This window comes from Trypanosoma cruzi, genomic scaffold, assembly GCF_000209065.1.
Source record: "Trypanosoma cruzi strain CL Brener 1047053517123 genomic scaffold, whole genome shotgun sequence".
Lineage (NCBI taxonomy): Eukaryota > Euglenozoa > Kinetoplastea > Trypanosomatida > Trypanosomatidae > Trypanosoma > Trypanosoma cruzi.
In genome coordinates, this window is record NW_001849559.1 from 378,557 (window position 1) to 394,351 (window position 15,795).

Sequence of the window (15,795 nt, forward strand, 5' to 3'; positions counted from 1 at the left end):
AAGATGCTATTGGATGATCATGTCGTGGAAGAGCGTCTTAGTGTGTGGCAAAAGAAGAAGGTGCGCACGTATGTGGTGAACGGGCGCTCCAAGGTATCCTCCCGGCGCTCTATAGCAGGTGCCCTTGCCATTGCGAGACCGTATGAACGCATTGAACTGGTGGGCGGGGAGTACTTTGAAACCATCTCCATCAACATACCTCTGGAGATTGTTGCTGCAGAGGGTGAGGACCCACGCATTTTTTCACGTGGCCCATGTTTGACAATTACGCAGGACGTGGAGGTGTACTTTGAGCATGTGGAGTTTGTCTCAAAGGGCAAAAGCAAATTGGACTCGGCGGTTGCCCTTATGAATGGCAAATCCGTTTTTTTTCGGTGCAAGATGAATTCCATTCTCATTGGCGGTGTTGCCAGGCCTGTTTTGGACCAGTGTACCATCACGGAAAGCTACAATGGCTATGGGATCCAAATAGGAGGCGCAGGTGGGGCAGAAATACACCACTGCACCATCCACACGCATAGTGCAGCCTGCGTGGAAATAGATACAAAAGGCGTGGTTCTTCTGAAGAGCTGCACCATCCGTCAGCCCTCCAATGGAGGTCACGCAGTAAAGGTGCATGCGACGCAAAGTGGTTTTGATGATAACATCCCAGTGGAAAACCTTGCCTGCAAGAAAGTCTCCATCAGCAAATGTCGTATCTATGTCACGTCGGAAATTTTTAGACCGAAGGAGCGCGAGTGGACGGTAACTGAAAAACTTTTTGGGCTACCGAGCTGTGTATTTGTCTCGCGAGGCGCGTGCCCGGTATTTACTTACAATGAAATTCTTGAGGGATTTATTGGAGTAACGTTTGAGTCTGCAGGCGCCACGGTACTAGAAGGAAATTCTATATACAATCAAAAGAGTTGTGGCATCCTTGTTCTCGTGGACGAAAAAAGTCCTTACCCGGATGCAAAACAAAATCTTCGTATATCAGGTGGCAATGTGATCGATCGGTGCCTAATAGGGATAGACGTACATTGTCTGAGTAAGGTGAAGGCGTTTTCTGGTCCCGCTCAGGAAATACTTCTTTCACAAGAACTTCCATCTTCAGGAAAAGCATTTGATTGGATTGAAAAGGTGCATCATTTGGAAAAATCGAACTCTTTTTCACAGAGTGAGAAGAAAATGGATTGTACCCTTTATTTCAATGGGCGCAAGATGAAGTTATCCGAGTTGAAAGATGATCTGCGTACACTTGCCAAATTGGTATGTGCGGGACATCCTTCCCATTTTGGCAGTGGTGATGCCTCAGATGAGCGTCATGGGAATAATGGAGGCAATCCATTGAAGGGCATCCTGCAAGAAGCATTCAAAATATCACTTCCTTTGCCAAACGCCGCGGGTTGTGCGGCACAGTTGTTGAAGCTTCGTGGAACCAGAGGTGTGGATATAGTGGATACTCGATTTTCTGGATGTGAGCTGTGTGCCATTCGTTTTGGACCGGATGGATATGGACTTGTTGAAGACTGCGATTTTATCAATTCTGGAGCAACTGCCATTGTGGTGAGCGGTGGGGCCCATCCATTGATTGTGGGGTGTAAATTTGAAAGTTCCAAGGGGGCAAGCATATTTGTGGATAACTTTTCTAATCCTCTCATTATGGGCAACGAAATCTCGCATAATGCAGAAAACGGAATTGAATTTTGTAACTTGTCTCGTGGAATTGTGATGGGAAATATTATATTTGGGAACACCTTGAGTGGGATCCTTGTGACAGGCGGAAGTACCACGACGATCGTCGGCAATTTTATTCAACACGGTCAAGGGGATGGTGCGACGGTAACTGGTGGAAGCAAACCGGTACTCATGATGAATAATTTTCTATCAAACTCGAAGTCTCAGTTGATGGTGTCGGAGTACTCGACGCCTTTTATTACACAAAACACGTTTACATACGGAGCCGGTTGTGGTATTCGCTTTGAATCCTGTTGTGGAGGAACCGTGCTGGACAACACCATCTCATATAACGACCGGGGGATTGTGGTGGAGCTGGACGGGGATCCTTATGTAGAGTCGAACAAAATCTCAAACAGTAAACGCCATGGTGTAATGGTGGGAAACAATGGTCTTGGCACATTTGTGTCAAACGAGATTACACAGAGTGGAAGTTGTAATTTTGTTGTGCAAGAAGGTGGTTCACCGGTTGTTCGAAAGAATGTAATCACCGGGGGGCATACGGGCGGTATTGCCATCATCGCTGAGGGAAAGGGCGTCATCGAACACAATGTTATCAGTGACAATGCGATGGGGAATGTCATCCTCTTGGACCGCTTTACTGAGCCAGTGATTGCACACAACACCATCTCAAATTCCTCCACTGGCTGTGGAATTATTTGTGGTCGAGAGGCCGGTGGAGAGTTTTTCCACAACAATATTTTCAAGAACAAACAATGTGGCGCGTACGTTATTGGAAAGGCCAATCCACTGTTTTCGAGCAATGCCATCACATATGAATCGACTGGAGTTATTATATCAGATAGTGGACGAGGGATATTTAAACAAAACAATATTCACTCTAGCTACGGTTCTGGTATCATCATTCAGTTAGGTGGCAATCCATTCATTGAGGGGAACAGTGTCTCCAAGTGTTTTCTCAGCGGTATTTTGGTGTCAGCAGGGAGCAGTGGGACAGTTTCTGAAAACGAATTTTTTGAAAATGATGTAGGCGTGCAGCTGGGTTCCACCTTGGGCACTGCAACGCTTGAAATTGAGGCGAACCTCCTGAGTAGCGCGCCTGCGTCACCGACATCGAAAAGCAATGTAAAAATTGGAAAATTGAAACCACGACGTTCATTTGGTCTCAAGAAAGAAGGTGAAAATATAAAAGAACCGTCTCAGTTAACCCCAACGACTATAAGGCAGAACAGAATCTTCTCGAACACAACATGTGGAGTACTACTGGAGAATGCGGCCTACGGGATATTAGAAGAAAATGATATTGAATTGAATGAGAATTATGGTGTCATGGCGGATGTCGGCTACAGTGCGAAGCGAGTGAAGGACAAATTGGGCAAGGTCCTTGGATACGGCGGCTGGAAGTTGCCGAATGTGTCACTGGCTGGTGGATCTGCCATTATTCGCAAAAACCGCATCTTCAATCACAAAAAATGCAATATCTCTATTCTCAATCATGCGGAGAATAGTATTATCATCAATGCAAATGATGTGTTTGAGGCTCCAACAGGAATTTATGTGGGAAATGACGCCTCAATCCATTCCATAGAGGGTAATAAGATCTACAGGACATTTGATGGCGTCTACGCAGATAGTGGTGGCCGTGGGTGCTTTGAGAACAACAAGATTTACGACTGCGATGGCGTTGGGGTGTATGTATGCAATCGTGGGAATCCTCAATTTAAGAAGGGGAACGTCATTGAAAATTGTTCTGTTAGCGGTGTTTTTGTGGATGCCGGAGGAAGGGGACTATTTTCTCAGACAACTATACGTCACTGTGTTGTGGGTGTTGTGGTATACACATGTCTACCCGTTTCGTCGCTTGTTCAGGAGGAGGAATTTATGCAAAGTAGGTTTGTAACTTCGGCGCCCGTGTTTCAACAGTGTGATATTGAGGAGAATGCGCTGTATGGTGTCTTGGTTCTCACCGTTCCGACAAGTTTTCCACTACGTCATATCTCACACAGTGGCGTCGGACACGCCTCGAAGACCGAGGGACTTGTGAAGACACCAGGATTATCCGTCTTTCCACAGTTTCATCAAAATAGGATTCGGAACAATTGTCACTTTGGCGTTTGTCATGAAATGTATGATTCTTCGGATTTGCAGGATGAGACGGAAAATTTATCTCCCCATGAAGGAAATTCACCCGAGGCCAAACGTTCATCAACGCACTCTAATCTTCAAAATCATATTCAGCGGCGGCTGAGTACTTCAATGCAATGTCGTTTTGCAGCCCGTGGTTCCATGCAGGAGGCTTTAGGGACATCTAAAGTTTTTTCGACAGATGAACACCACAAGGAACGGATGCAGCATCAAGTAAGCTTTGTTGAAAACACCATTAGCAATTGTTCTATTGGTGTTGTGGTTGGTGGTAACTGTCATCCCTTTTTCCTTCGTAATCGAATAATTAACAATGCTTTCTTTGGAATGTTCTTACGGTCCCAGGCCAAGGCAATGTGTTTTGGCTGTGAAGTCATGGACAACGGCGTGGCAGGTCTTTACGTTTCACAAGGCTCTCTTGGTGCATTCACTGGGGGAACGATTCGTCGCAATAATGGATTTTGTCGCCCAGATGGAAATCCACATGATCCGCGCTCTTTTGGCACCCTTTCGTTTATGCAGTCAACTCTCGCAGTTTTGAGCGCTCCCAATAAAAGTAGTAGACCCCCACACGGTGCGTTTAGTTCCATTCTACGTGGGTTGGAGAGTTATGCAAATATAGCGGCTGAAGGTCTGCTTATATTGTGTGAACTTGTGGCTGCCTCCTCGGTGGGTCTCTCTCTCGCTTCTGGCATGTGTCCCAGTGTCTCGGGTGAGTCCGGTATTTCATATGGTTCTGGGCTGCAAATGGACAAGTACGATCGAGGATGGGCTGCCGATGGAGGTATGGGTGTGTGGCTTGTGCAGGGGAGCATGATGGAAATCAGCGATAGCTTGATTGACACCAATCGCAACGTTGGAGTTTTTTATTCGCGCAATTTACAACAACATTACATGAATCTGTCGCAGTTCCCTGTGAAGCCCGCTGGTGGGTTTCCGAGATTTCCAGGTGGCGAGGTGATCTCTGGCGAAACGAGGAGCCCGCGGAAAGGGGCAATGCGGTGGGTTTTCTTTACCGCCAACGCTATCCATGATGAAGGCTACCTCATGCAAATGAGTGCATCCGTTTTTGGCGAAGGAAGCTTCACAGAGAGTTGGCGTGTATTTACGCCGCCGCAAACTCCCCGTATGTCAAAGCAGACTGAAGCGCCCGTCTATGAGGGAGATCGTCCATATATGTTGAATCGTCCAGCGCTTGTTTCTGGCAATCGTATCGTCAAGAACGGTTATGGAGTTGTCATACATTTGCATCATGTTATGAAGGCAAATTTCTCCGGCGAGACGGATAATGCGGCAGAGGAGGCAACGGAGATACCCGAACCAAGCCATGGGAGAAGAGCCAACGCTGCTAAGAAACATGGCCGTCGGTCGAATAAGAAGGCCGCAGACAATGATTTGCCAAGAAATAGAGAAGCAAGAACTTTGCGTGTTTCAAGGCTGAAAAAACAAGATGAGGAAGAAAACAATTCTTCTCATGAACCAACGAGAGAGAAGCCCGTTCACCCAATGATGTCAATGAATGCATTCTCTAGAGAAGAAGATTTTTCAATTAATATAGAAGAAAATCATGTTTATGAAAACTGTGGTGTTGGAATACTTTGTTTACACATCGTTGAAGCTGTGTGTGGCACTCATGTGAAGTCACGTCTGGAATTAGATGGGGCAGCTGCAGAGTACAATGATGTATGCGTTAAAGTGACGCTCAAAAGAATGTTAAAACAACCAAAATTGAAATTTTTACTCGTACCTTATGAGCGTATGACACGCTATGCAAAATTTTCTAGTAATGAGGTGTATAAGAACGTTGCGGAACAACTTGAGGTGACTTCTCGGTATGTCGCTATCTCTCAAAATTGTGTCCGAACCCTACTGCAGATTGATACGTTGCGTCAACCAAGTGCGTCTATGTCCTCTTCGCAAGCGCTACTGAGGATTCCACTTTTTGCCTCTTTGCTGTCCGCCGCACCGCCTGGTAGGTTTGTGATTGAAAGCAATCGCTTTCGGGATAGTACAAAGGGAGTACATGTTTTTGGTTTTGTGGGTGGAAACTCTCTTCTTTTACGCAACAATGCCTTTGTCAACATGAGGGGAACAACTATTCTTATTCAAGGACACCTCGCCTCCGCAACTATTGGAGGTGGAAATGTGTTTGAAGCGAACGACGTTGCTATTCGTATTGTGTTGCCTGAAGATTCTCTCACAAAGGAAGATGTTGCATGGATGCAAGCCATGGGTGTTAACACACGTATCCATTCCAATCATTTCTGCGCCCCAAAAAAGTTGTCTGTGATTCTCGAAGGTGGTGGTGCACCATCTCCGGTCTTTGAAAGCAATAAATTCACTGTCCATATGAGTGGTTCGGTGGCGTTCTTTATTTCAGGTCCCAATGCTCGCACACAGCTGAAAAGGAATGTGTTTTTAGAGAATTATATTCCTGTCATTATCACAAATGAGGCAGGCACGAGCGAGGAAGGCACAAGTGTTATTCTGGAAGGAAATCGATTTGCCAGGAATTTTATTGGGCTTTTAGTCGCAGGTGGCGCGGCTCCAAAACTTTTACGCAACGTGTTTGAAGAGAACTATCGGACGGGTTTAGAAATTATAGATGAAAACACGAGGCCAACGGTTCAACATTGCTTCTTTGTGTCAAATAAATTTTCCGAGGTTCAACCATTCAATGAGGAGGTATTGCTGTTTCCTGAGCATGGCAAAATTCGCGTGGATGCAAGTTTAGAAGGCACAAGTTTTGATTTTGTGGCGACCATTGTACCAGATAACACTGCAGCGTCGGATGCGAGGATGAGGCTGCCGTCTGGACTTCTCATCAGTGGAAGAGGGGAAAGAAGTGTCATACACGAATGTCTATTTCAAGATAATGATATAGGTGTTGATGTTGTGCGTAGTGCTGCCCTTCCTGGGGCGATGAAGACGTCGTCTTGTGGCATTCAGTTGACCTCTTGTCTTTTCAGTCTGAATAAAGTGGCGGGGGTGTGGATACGTGGTGAAGAGGACCCAAATGGAAAACGCGCTCTTCCCTCCTTTAACATGAGTGGAAGTGAAATTGAACACGACGCGACTGTCTTTGACAGCTGTTTCTTTGTAAATAACACAACCGATGCTGAGGGGAAGGGTGACGTTGTCGCCCTGGACGGTGGGTTTGCGATAGTACGGGGAAGTTTATTTACAGGCTCGGTCCATGGCAAAAAGGACGGCATGGCACTTTTTGAGCGAAATTTATTCTATGCGGAGGCTGCGGATGCGGCTGTGTATCTACACAAGTCTGCACGCATACGACTTGTAGGAAACACAATTCGCGGTCACAAGAATGGCATCGTGACGTATCCCGCTGCATGGGGTCATGTGGAGAACAACTGGATCTTGGATACCACTCGAAGCGTTTCTGCCGCCCCATTTTGCCACACGTTTTTTGTCCGTAATCGCATAGTAAAGGCGAAAGACTGTGGTATTTTGGCATACGGTGGGGTCTTCACGGAAAATGAAGTCTGCTGTGCCCCGACAGGTGTCATTGTGCAGAATCCGGTGGAGTATAAAAATTATAGTGAAATACCAAAAACGGAAAAGACGGCGTTTGATGCATTGATTTCGGAAAATCGTGTACACTCGTGTGAAGTTGAGGGCATTTTGGTCGCTGGTGGTGCTCGTATTGAGGGGAATAGTGTATCCAACTGCAAGACGAACATGAATATTATTTGTCCCCAAAACGCAGGCGGTGGATCCGGAATTGCTGTTGTATCAAAAAATGCCCTGTACGATGGGGAGGTTGGTCTTCTGGTTGCGAAGGGGTCGGAGTCCGTCATTCGGGTGAATGACATCTTTGATAACAGTACATTGGGAGTGTGGGTGAAGGCAGGGGCTCAGGGAACGCTTCAGGGAAATGCCATTTCCAGCTCTTTGAGGGATAGTGCCTTTGATGCGGAGCCGGGGGCAGAGATAAAGATGCTGCAAAACAACATACGAAACCAATTCTCCCCGTCTTATCATAAAACGCTTCCTACACATCGTGAGAAGGAACGGCAAAAAGCAGCTGAAACCATGACTGAGGAAATACGTGAGTTGGATCGTACCTTTCAGAAGATGTTCTCACTGTGCAATAGCGTAGAAGTTGTCTTGCAAGCGACATTAGAGACGTTGAGGAGAGAATCCCCTAACATAGACGGTGTGAGGCCTTTGAGTACCACGACGAATTTCGTTCGAGCTTCGAGGTTTTTGCGCGGTTACACTCAGACACAGAACATTGTTGAGGTTCTGAGTCTAGCCAATACAAAGGAAGCCAGGTATTCTGCCAAAGAGCGGAAGTTGTCCTTGTCTGCGGCAAAGGCATCAAGGTCTGTGGATCGACGAATAAGCCAATCCACTTCACTGGTGCCAAATGAACAGTATCGGCATGTTCTTATCCACGTATGCGATACGGACAAGGAGACCGTGGAAAGCACACAAATTGGCAAGGAGGTGGAGGCCGTTTTCACTTCGGAGTCTCTGTCTTCACGTGTCATGTTTCGCGCCGCACTCACAACTAATCCCAGTAGTTTTCATGCATCCATTACAGCTCAAATGCCCGATGTAATAATTGTTGTTGTGGGTGCGAGCAAGAAGGCATTTGATACGGAGGAGTTGGCCGTATTTTCAGCCATTGACCGCTTACGCCGTGCGCCCGCTGGAAGACGGCAAAGGAAAAAAAACAGCGTCTTATTAGTCTCTACAATTCTTTCAATGGAGTGGAAAGAGAATATTGAGGGAAATACATCTTCAAGTAAAAGTGTAGAAAAATTGTCAGGACTGGAATTTTTTGCCGCCGCGAACAACCCCATTTATTTTAAATTTTCTGTTGCTGAGGCATTCACAGAACTGATACAGCGCCTGAAATCACATGTCTTCTCCCCATCGACTTCCACGCATGATGTGGACGCCAGTGCATCAAGGAATGAAGGCACGGTTGTCAAGCCCGCAAGAGGGGAGCAGTTCCTGTCATCCTCACTCAGCCAATTCGGGTCGATCTCTTTTTCGTCACCGAAACTTCCTTCTACGCGAACCCCCCTTCGTGCCTCATTGAACGTCCGTGCGGAGAAATGACATTTACTCCAGTGGCGAGAAGAGGAAGAAGAAGAAAAAATAAACTTGCATACATATCTATATACGTGCCTATATAAATATATCTATCATATATTTATTGTATTGTTTTTGAGGAGAAGAACGATCTCTGGTTTTTGGTCAGCCCGAGTGGTGCAATTCCGGCACGCATATTTTTGTACCATTTTTGAAGCCTCTTCTTTGGAGAGAATTAAAACGGGATTTCCAACGCATGGTAGAGTCGGATCTTTTTCTTTTTTTGCTTTTAGTTCACTTATCCTCTACTTCTTTATTTTGCAGTTCAACTTTCTTTTTTATCCATCGTTTTTTTTTGTTTTTGTTTTTGTTGTTGTTGTTTTTGTTTTCTTCTCTTTTCCCTTCTTTGTTATATATATGCATATGCATACCTTTTATGGGCTGTTTCTTGTCTCTAAAGACAGGGTATGCGTATCGCATCCCATCTATATATATATATATAAGGCCTTGCTGCAGCTGCTTTTTTTTTCTCCAGAATTTCTGTTACATTTCTTTTGGACCTTCCGAATTCGTTGTCATTTTTGTCTGTTTTTTATTTATTTATTATTTTATTTTATTTATTTATTTATTTTTTTTTTTTTTTGTGTGTGTTTTTTTTTGTTGCTTTTTTTCCCATCTTTTTTTCATAGGAGCTTGTGAAGAGGATGATTGCGAGGAGAGCCGGCTAACTTCATTAATGTATGTTTATATCCTGATGAATGAATGCTTTTCTTTACGATACTTTTCAACCGTATGAATAAATTGGGAAGAACACGACTTTATTGGGGGCAGGGAACCGATAGCGGCCAGAGAATTTTTAAATTTTGTCATCCCACCCACCCCCTTTTTGATTCCCACCACGCGGCGTGGTCTTGTGGCTGGAGGATCCCAAAGTCCGCCACTTTCTAAGTAATTATATTCTGAGGACAAAAGATCATGCGAGTGGTCAATAGAATTTATATATTGAATGAAAGGAAAACATGGAGGCAATGAACTAACTCTGCGAAAATCCCTTCTTCCCCTACCTTGTTTGGTTTCTTTAGATTATTTCAGGATCCGGCCAGTGGCGCAGAATATTATTCCCACCTTCTTTTTTCCCCCTTTTTTTTCTGCTTTTGCCTGTATGTTATGATGTGTTTTTATTTGCTGGTTGGTCAAGTTTGGTCAGTCAGTGGGATGTAAAAAGAATAAGTGGCTGTAAATCGAGGGTAATGTAAATAGGAAGTTGCATTTTACGTACCGGATTGTTTTTTTTATTCTAAGCGCGCTAGCCGTCTTCTTTTAATGTGACAGTGTGTGTGTGTGTGTGTTTTTCTCTCCCTTTGTTGGTTTTCAATTGTCCATTTGCACTTGTGCATACACTTCTTTCACCTACGGATTTTAACTGCAATATTTGTATAATAATAACATGTATTATTATTATTATTGTTACTTTTGGCTTTTTGGCTTTTCTTTTTCTTTTTGATTTTGGATTTCGCACGCCATCCGCCTTTGTTTCTGTTGCTATGTGAACAACACCCAGAAGAGTGGTATCACGTCGCAAGAGAAGGGTCAGGCATTGGCTGGCGATGGTGGTATGATGGCGCTGGATGACATGGTTGCTCCGTTTAGGGAGGAATTCACCGACCGTAACTGCAGGGATGAGAGAAATCGACACCGTTTTTTCTTTTTGAATGGTATTCTCTGCCGTACGGAGAACTCGGACGGTTCGTTTCGCCCCGCCGATGTTTTTGTCGGGCGTGACCCTCCTCCACGAGGAACGGCGATGCTCGGCGAGGCATCGCGAATATTTGACGATTTGGCTGTTGCCCCTTCTTTTGGTGACGTGGATAGAGATTGTTCCATTTTTAATACCTTTGGAGTTTTTTCAGGTGGTGTTCTTATTGATCCCAACACTCGGTGCTTCGTAGACTTTGTGGACGACATTGTGGTGACACCAACTCTTTTTAAAGAGGAGGCCAATGGTAACGTACCCCACTACAAGTCTCTTGAGTATGCCAAAATTCGAGGAGAAGGTGTCATGTGTTTGTGCTCCTCGATTGAGCCACTGAACGTGGCGGGGAAAAGGGACACACCTCTCTCCTGGCCACGTTCGATGCGACTTACGGGATCAACTGAGGCACGTTTTTTGGCCTTGCGCAATGTCGACCGCATTCTGCGACGATGCCTCACGGAGGTCTCGGCAGATCGAAAAATGTTCAGACTTGTAGAGCGCTATCGCTGCCACATTAAGAGTAAACGTCCTCCGCAGAGTTTTATGACACAAAATATTCCATTTATCTTCCAATATGGTGGCAGGCCATTTCTTCTTCAGGGTGACAGTGACGAGAAGGAGGAAAACTGCTCTTTTCCCACTCCAGGACCCCTCTTCTCGGAGTTCCACACGTTTACAGGCCTTCCCAAAATGGTGCGCATGAAAACTGGAGAAGTTGGCACGTTTAATCATGGAGTTGAGTTTGGCTTACGTTTAGAAAAGCGACTGCAGTCAATGTTGAAGCCGCTTCGCAAAAACCTCTTCATTGGAAGGCGAGTATTGCGTGATAAGACAATGACAAGGATGAGAAAGTATTGGTACACTTTTTGGCGTTACTTTAAAATTTTCCGTGTGTACCCCGGCCCCTCGCCCAATGCAGACGGTCGCAGCGAGTGGCACCTTGCCGATGATCGACACGTCAATTACGAGAAGGCCGTGTTGGAGTTTGAGGAGGCGAGAAGAAAGTATGGAAATCCAGAGTGGGACCGCACCGCCGTTGTTGACGCCTGGGACTGGCTGATCGTGCACGAACGCCATTCTTTCCTTCGACGTCTTGCAAAGGTGGGAAGATGCTTGGATAAAATTCAGCTGTAATTTTTTTTTTTTGTGTGTGTGTTTGTGTGGAGAAACGCGTTTCCTAACACAATTATGCAGTTGAAGAAAAAAAAAAAAAAAAAATGGAGCGAGAAGAAAGAGGATAAAACATAAATCATAAAAGCGAATGATGGTAATAAGCGAATAAGTAGTCCCGTTCTTTTTTTTTTTTTTTTTTTAATTTTTTTTTTTTTATCTTACTTTTGTTCTTGCTTTTCTTACTATTTATGCCGACGCATGTATAGTGACACGGAAATAAAGGCAATAAAGAGAGAAAGATCAGAAAAAAAAAAAAAAAAAAGGTGTGATGCATACACTTGCGACGGTTTTCTTTGCATTTTCTGCGAGTCCAGCGTTATGGTTTGTTTCTTCTATGGTGTTGATGGTAATAATACCAATCAGGTTGAACGTATGAGGCTTCTGCCGTGAGTTGTTTTGCATTCTGGTCCCTGTAGACTTTCTCTTGTCAATACCCATCATCACACTATCCCCAAGAAGAGCAGGAAGAGGCATAGCATTTACAGTGGTACAACTTTGGAAAAATAGAAGAAGACGTTGATTGTGGAGTGTGTATGCATGTGTAATGTTGCGGCGGTGTTGGATTTTTCATTGCCCTATCCAGTACACCACTCTCTCTTCTACCGCCGGAAAGCTTAACGAAATATTGGATTTGCGAGTGCAAAAGGCGCCTGTGCATAGTGAAGTTCTCAAACAGTTTATTCGAACAGAGGTCATGCCTCTTCTTGCCGGAACTTCTGTAGACAGGCGTCACGACAGCTCCGAACTGCGTCGGTTTATGGGTCAGCTGCTTCGTGACTCTGCCTTTGCAGCTGTTGTGTTACGTGCTCGCCCTGGTGGAGCCTACGTCAATACCATTGTGGACTGTATTAAGCACGACCACGAACGCATGCAGTTTATTAACAAAATGACATCCAATCAAGCTAGTCGTATCATTGAACACTTATGTCGCGTTGGTGTTAATGATTCAGCCGTGTATGCCCCATTGGCTGCTCGTTTAGACTTTTGTGTACTCAAAGAGGTGGGACGGGCAATGTTTGCGTTGGCAGAAGAGAGAATGCATCAGGAAGTGGTATCATTCATCGTGCCCCTATATTGTGGAGAGACATGGGAACTTACCTTTGATGGAGGTGTGGGATACACAAATCAATGGAACAAAAATTGCAACGTCTTTGACGCCGTGCGTGTATTACGTGTGTTATCTAAATCCGTTCGAGGCGTGGTAGAGCAGCAGCGTTTTGACGCGGCAAAGGGTACAATTTACCCTCTCCCAGTAGAGAGCATTCATCAGTTAAGAACCAATCTGACGGTGTTTATTATTCAGAACAGTGAAATCCTCCGTGGGGGGCATTGGATCAACTTCACTCGCGCCATGGTGCACTTCCCCACGGAGTTTAAGACAATGAAGTATCTAGAACGACATCCTTCAGTGCTGCAGGCTGTAGATTCGCAGAATCTCCCCCGTCGGGCATCGCGACTGGGGTTGTCGGAGACCGTAGATACAGATGACATGGCAGCACTAGGATTACATTACGTCTTTGCACCTGTTGAACAACAAGAAAAGGTAAAGAAAAAAAAACTGCAGCAGCCCGCCGCAGATGGCAGTGAAAAGGAAAACGAGGGTCGCTTTGACGTCCCATCCATTGATCTCACGAAGCTCCTTCCCATCATAGAAGATGTACCTCTTCCGAAGTCCGTTCAGCAACGCCGTCTTCAACTTGTCATGCAGGCAATTATGAATGACATGGATACGCTTCATTTTACCGATCTTGTGCGGTTTATTCAGGCCCTTCGTCGAATGGAAGGTTCTTCCGAGTTTTCGTCGTCGTTGAATGCTGCAATTTCGGCCGTCAGTCGAATTCTCGACAATGGCTCAAAAAACACCACTGTATACATTCCGTATGATCGTCTTGTGAATTTGGCAAACCTTCTCACCGCTTTTCGTTTGAAGAACTGTAAGGGTTTTGTGAATTACCTTTTTTGCTTTCTCCCCACGGTGCACTCCATGACTGTGGATGAGGCCACTTCGTTAATGAACGCTTTGGCTGCTGTTGCTGAATTGGATGGAGTGGAACGTTGTGTTCGTGTTGGAGAGCAAATTTTGGATAAGGTGGGGCACAATTTTGATGGTGCCACTCTCGCTTTGGTTTTATCTCATCCTCTACAGTGTGCAAAGCTTTTACGTGCTACCGTGCTTTTAGGTGCGACACCATCATCTGGTGCCATAAAGCGCATATTTGGTGACACGAAGGAAGAGTTGAAAGTGTCGTCAAAACTTCGGGAGGCTGGCGCTTCGGTACTTTTTGATGTGGCCCGTTCACTCTATCACTTTTCACGCTTGAAAACAACAGAGACAAGTTGGGCGGAAACCGTGTGGTCAAAAGGCATAGTGGGTGCTTTGATGCCGCTCTTAACGCAGCTAACATCTGAATTTCATCAGGAAGTTCTCTCCTCTATGGAAAACGGCCGAAGTTCCACCTCATACATTCCTCTCGCGTGGCGCAGCTCAATGGAGGCAGTTTTTCCGTGGGTGGATGTGAATCTGGACACAGTTTCTTTGACGACGATGCAGCAACGCATTGAAGAGGTCTATCCGTTTTTACGCCGAATTGCGATGATGGCTGTATGTATTGCAGAGGCGCAACGAAAGTCTCTTGCGAAAAAAAATCCTGTGGCTGAGCCGCTTGCTTTCTCATCCAATGCAGTTGTTCACATGTTGTTCTTTCTGTTAATGTTTGAGCATATATTGTATCACGGTACATGGCAAACGGAGATAGACAGCAGTGCGGCGTCCGCGAATGGTGTAAAAGAAAAGATGCAGAAAATGAAGGAGGACTATATCACAATTCTCTCGACTACGGTGTGCAAGGATGAGGAAGGAAACGGAGTGACAGCCCTTTCGCTAATTGACCACTTATTTTCGCCTGAGAGCGGGCGCGACCAGTCGCACTCCGTGCTAGACCGCAGCAGTATTCTTGAGATCACCACAAATCTTCCATTTTCCGTCTCACTTGTGGTGAGTCAAGGGCCCATTAATGACTTGTTCTGTGAGCGGGCTGTGGCGGCCGTAATTAGCGTTAATGATTGAAAAGGACACGTGGCTTTCAAAAAGGAAGGGGGAAGAGGAGTTAAAACGGAATTTTAAAAAGAGGGTTTGAGGGAAATGAGGAAGGGCGGTGGGTGCAGCGTGAAGATGAAGAAGAAGGTCATGTCTTTGAGACTTTTTCTCAATTTCATGTGGAGTGGCGGAGAAGCGAAAGAGTTTTCGACTTTGTCTGGCAGATGAGGTTTATTGCAGCTAGAATGGAAGAAACCCCTCACAAAAAAAAAAAAAAAAACAATAAAACAAAAACAAAAAAAGGATGGGAAGGGTGATATACCATACGGTGTGGGTCCATTCAATGTATTTTAACTTCAAATTCTCTGGGGCTGCAGCTGGCTAATGCATTTTTTGACTTGCTGCTGCTCTCCTGTTGGCCTGTATTCCCAAACACCGCTAATACATAGAAGGGTAGCATTTTTATTTCATCCCCCCCGCGTTGTGTATGTGGCCGGACCAGTGTTTTTTTCTCCTGGTTTTGTCCCTTGTCTGATTGCTTTGTGTCGCACAAGGTGGAAGTTTGATGTCGTATTGGGCGACGTCCGAAGGCCGGGCATTGAGTGCTGGTCATACAAGCCGTCTATCGTGGTGTATGCGGTCAGGTGCAATGGCGATTTCGCGCTCAGCCATGACGCAAACGGAGTTATTGCGCGACCGAATTGTCGATGTTGGCGAAGGGGTAGTGGCAAACTTCTTTGAGCAACTCTTGGCGCGGCTGGAACAGCATGGAATTCGACGATGCCTTCATGACGATAAGGAAACTTATGAGGACGGAACGAATAATGGTGACAAGAATCTTCATCATAGCATTTCCCTTTCGGATGAATGCTCCATGGCTTCGTCCTTACGGCCGTCCGTCAAACAACGAATGGAGGACGCACGGGAACCGTACTACTACGTGTGTGTT

At 45.4% G+C, this 15,795-nt stretch overlaps 4 protein-coding genes across 4 annotated transcripts, besides 6 other annotated features; all 4 read left to right on the plus strand.

Annotated features, from left to right (window-relative positions):
- Nucleotides 1–15,795: part of a sequence feature (heterozygous, Esmeraldo-like haplotype) that runs on past the window's edge.
- Nucleotides 4–8,910, plus strand: Tc00.1047053503893.150 (hypothetical protein, conserved; the record flags this gene model as incomplete). The annotated part of the gene is made up of 1 exon (XM_810003.1): nt 4–8,910. The coding sequence occupies one exon, from the start codon at nt 4–6 to the stop codon at nt 8,908–8,910; it is 8,907 nt and encodes a 2,968-aa protein (XP_815096.1).
- Nucleotides 9,232–9,272: a sequence feature (T-rich).
- Nucleotides 9,475–9,526: a microsatellite.
- Nucleotides 9,571–10,003: a mobile genetic element.
- Tc00.1047053503893.160 (hypothetical protein, conserved) lies at nt 10,499–11,770 on the plus strand (the record flags this gene model as incomplete). The annotated part of the gene is made up of 1 exon (XM_810004.1): nt 10,499–11,770. One exon carries the CDS (start codon nt 10,499–10,501, stop codon nt 11,768–11,770), a length of 1,272 nt encoding a protein of 423 aa, XP_815097.1.
- Nucleotides 11,928–11,964: a microsatellite.
- On the plus strand, nt 12,354–14,876 carry Tc00.1047053503893.170 (hypothetical protein, conserved; the record flags this gene model as incomplete). The annotated part of the gene is made up of 1 exon (XM_810005.1): nt 12,354–14,876. One exon carries the CDS (start codon nt 12,354–12,356, stop codon nt 14,874–14,876), a length of 2,523 nt encoding a protein of 840 aa, XP_815098.1.
- Nucleotides 15,110–15,148: a microsatellite.
- On the plus strand, nt 15,412–15,795 carry Tc00.1047053503893.181 (hypothetical protein, conserved; the record flags this gene model as incomplete). The annotated part of the gene is made up of 1 exon (XM_810006.1): nt 15,412–15,795. A coding segment is annotated over one exon (384 nt), but the record flags the coding sequence as incomplete, so codon positions are not given.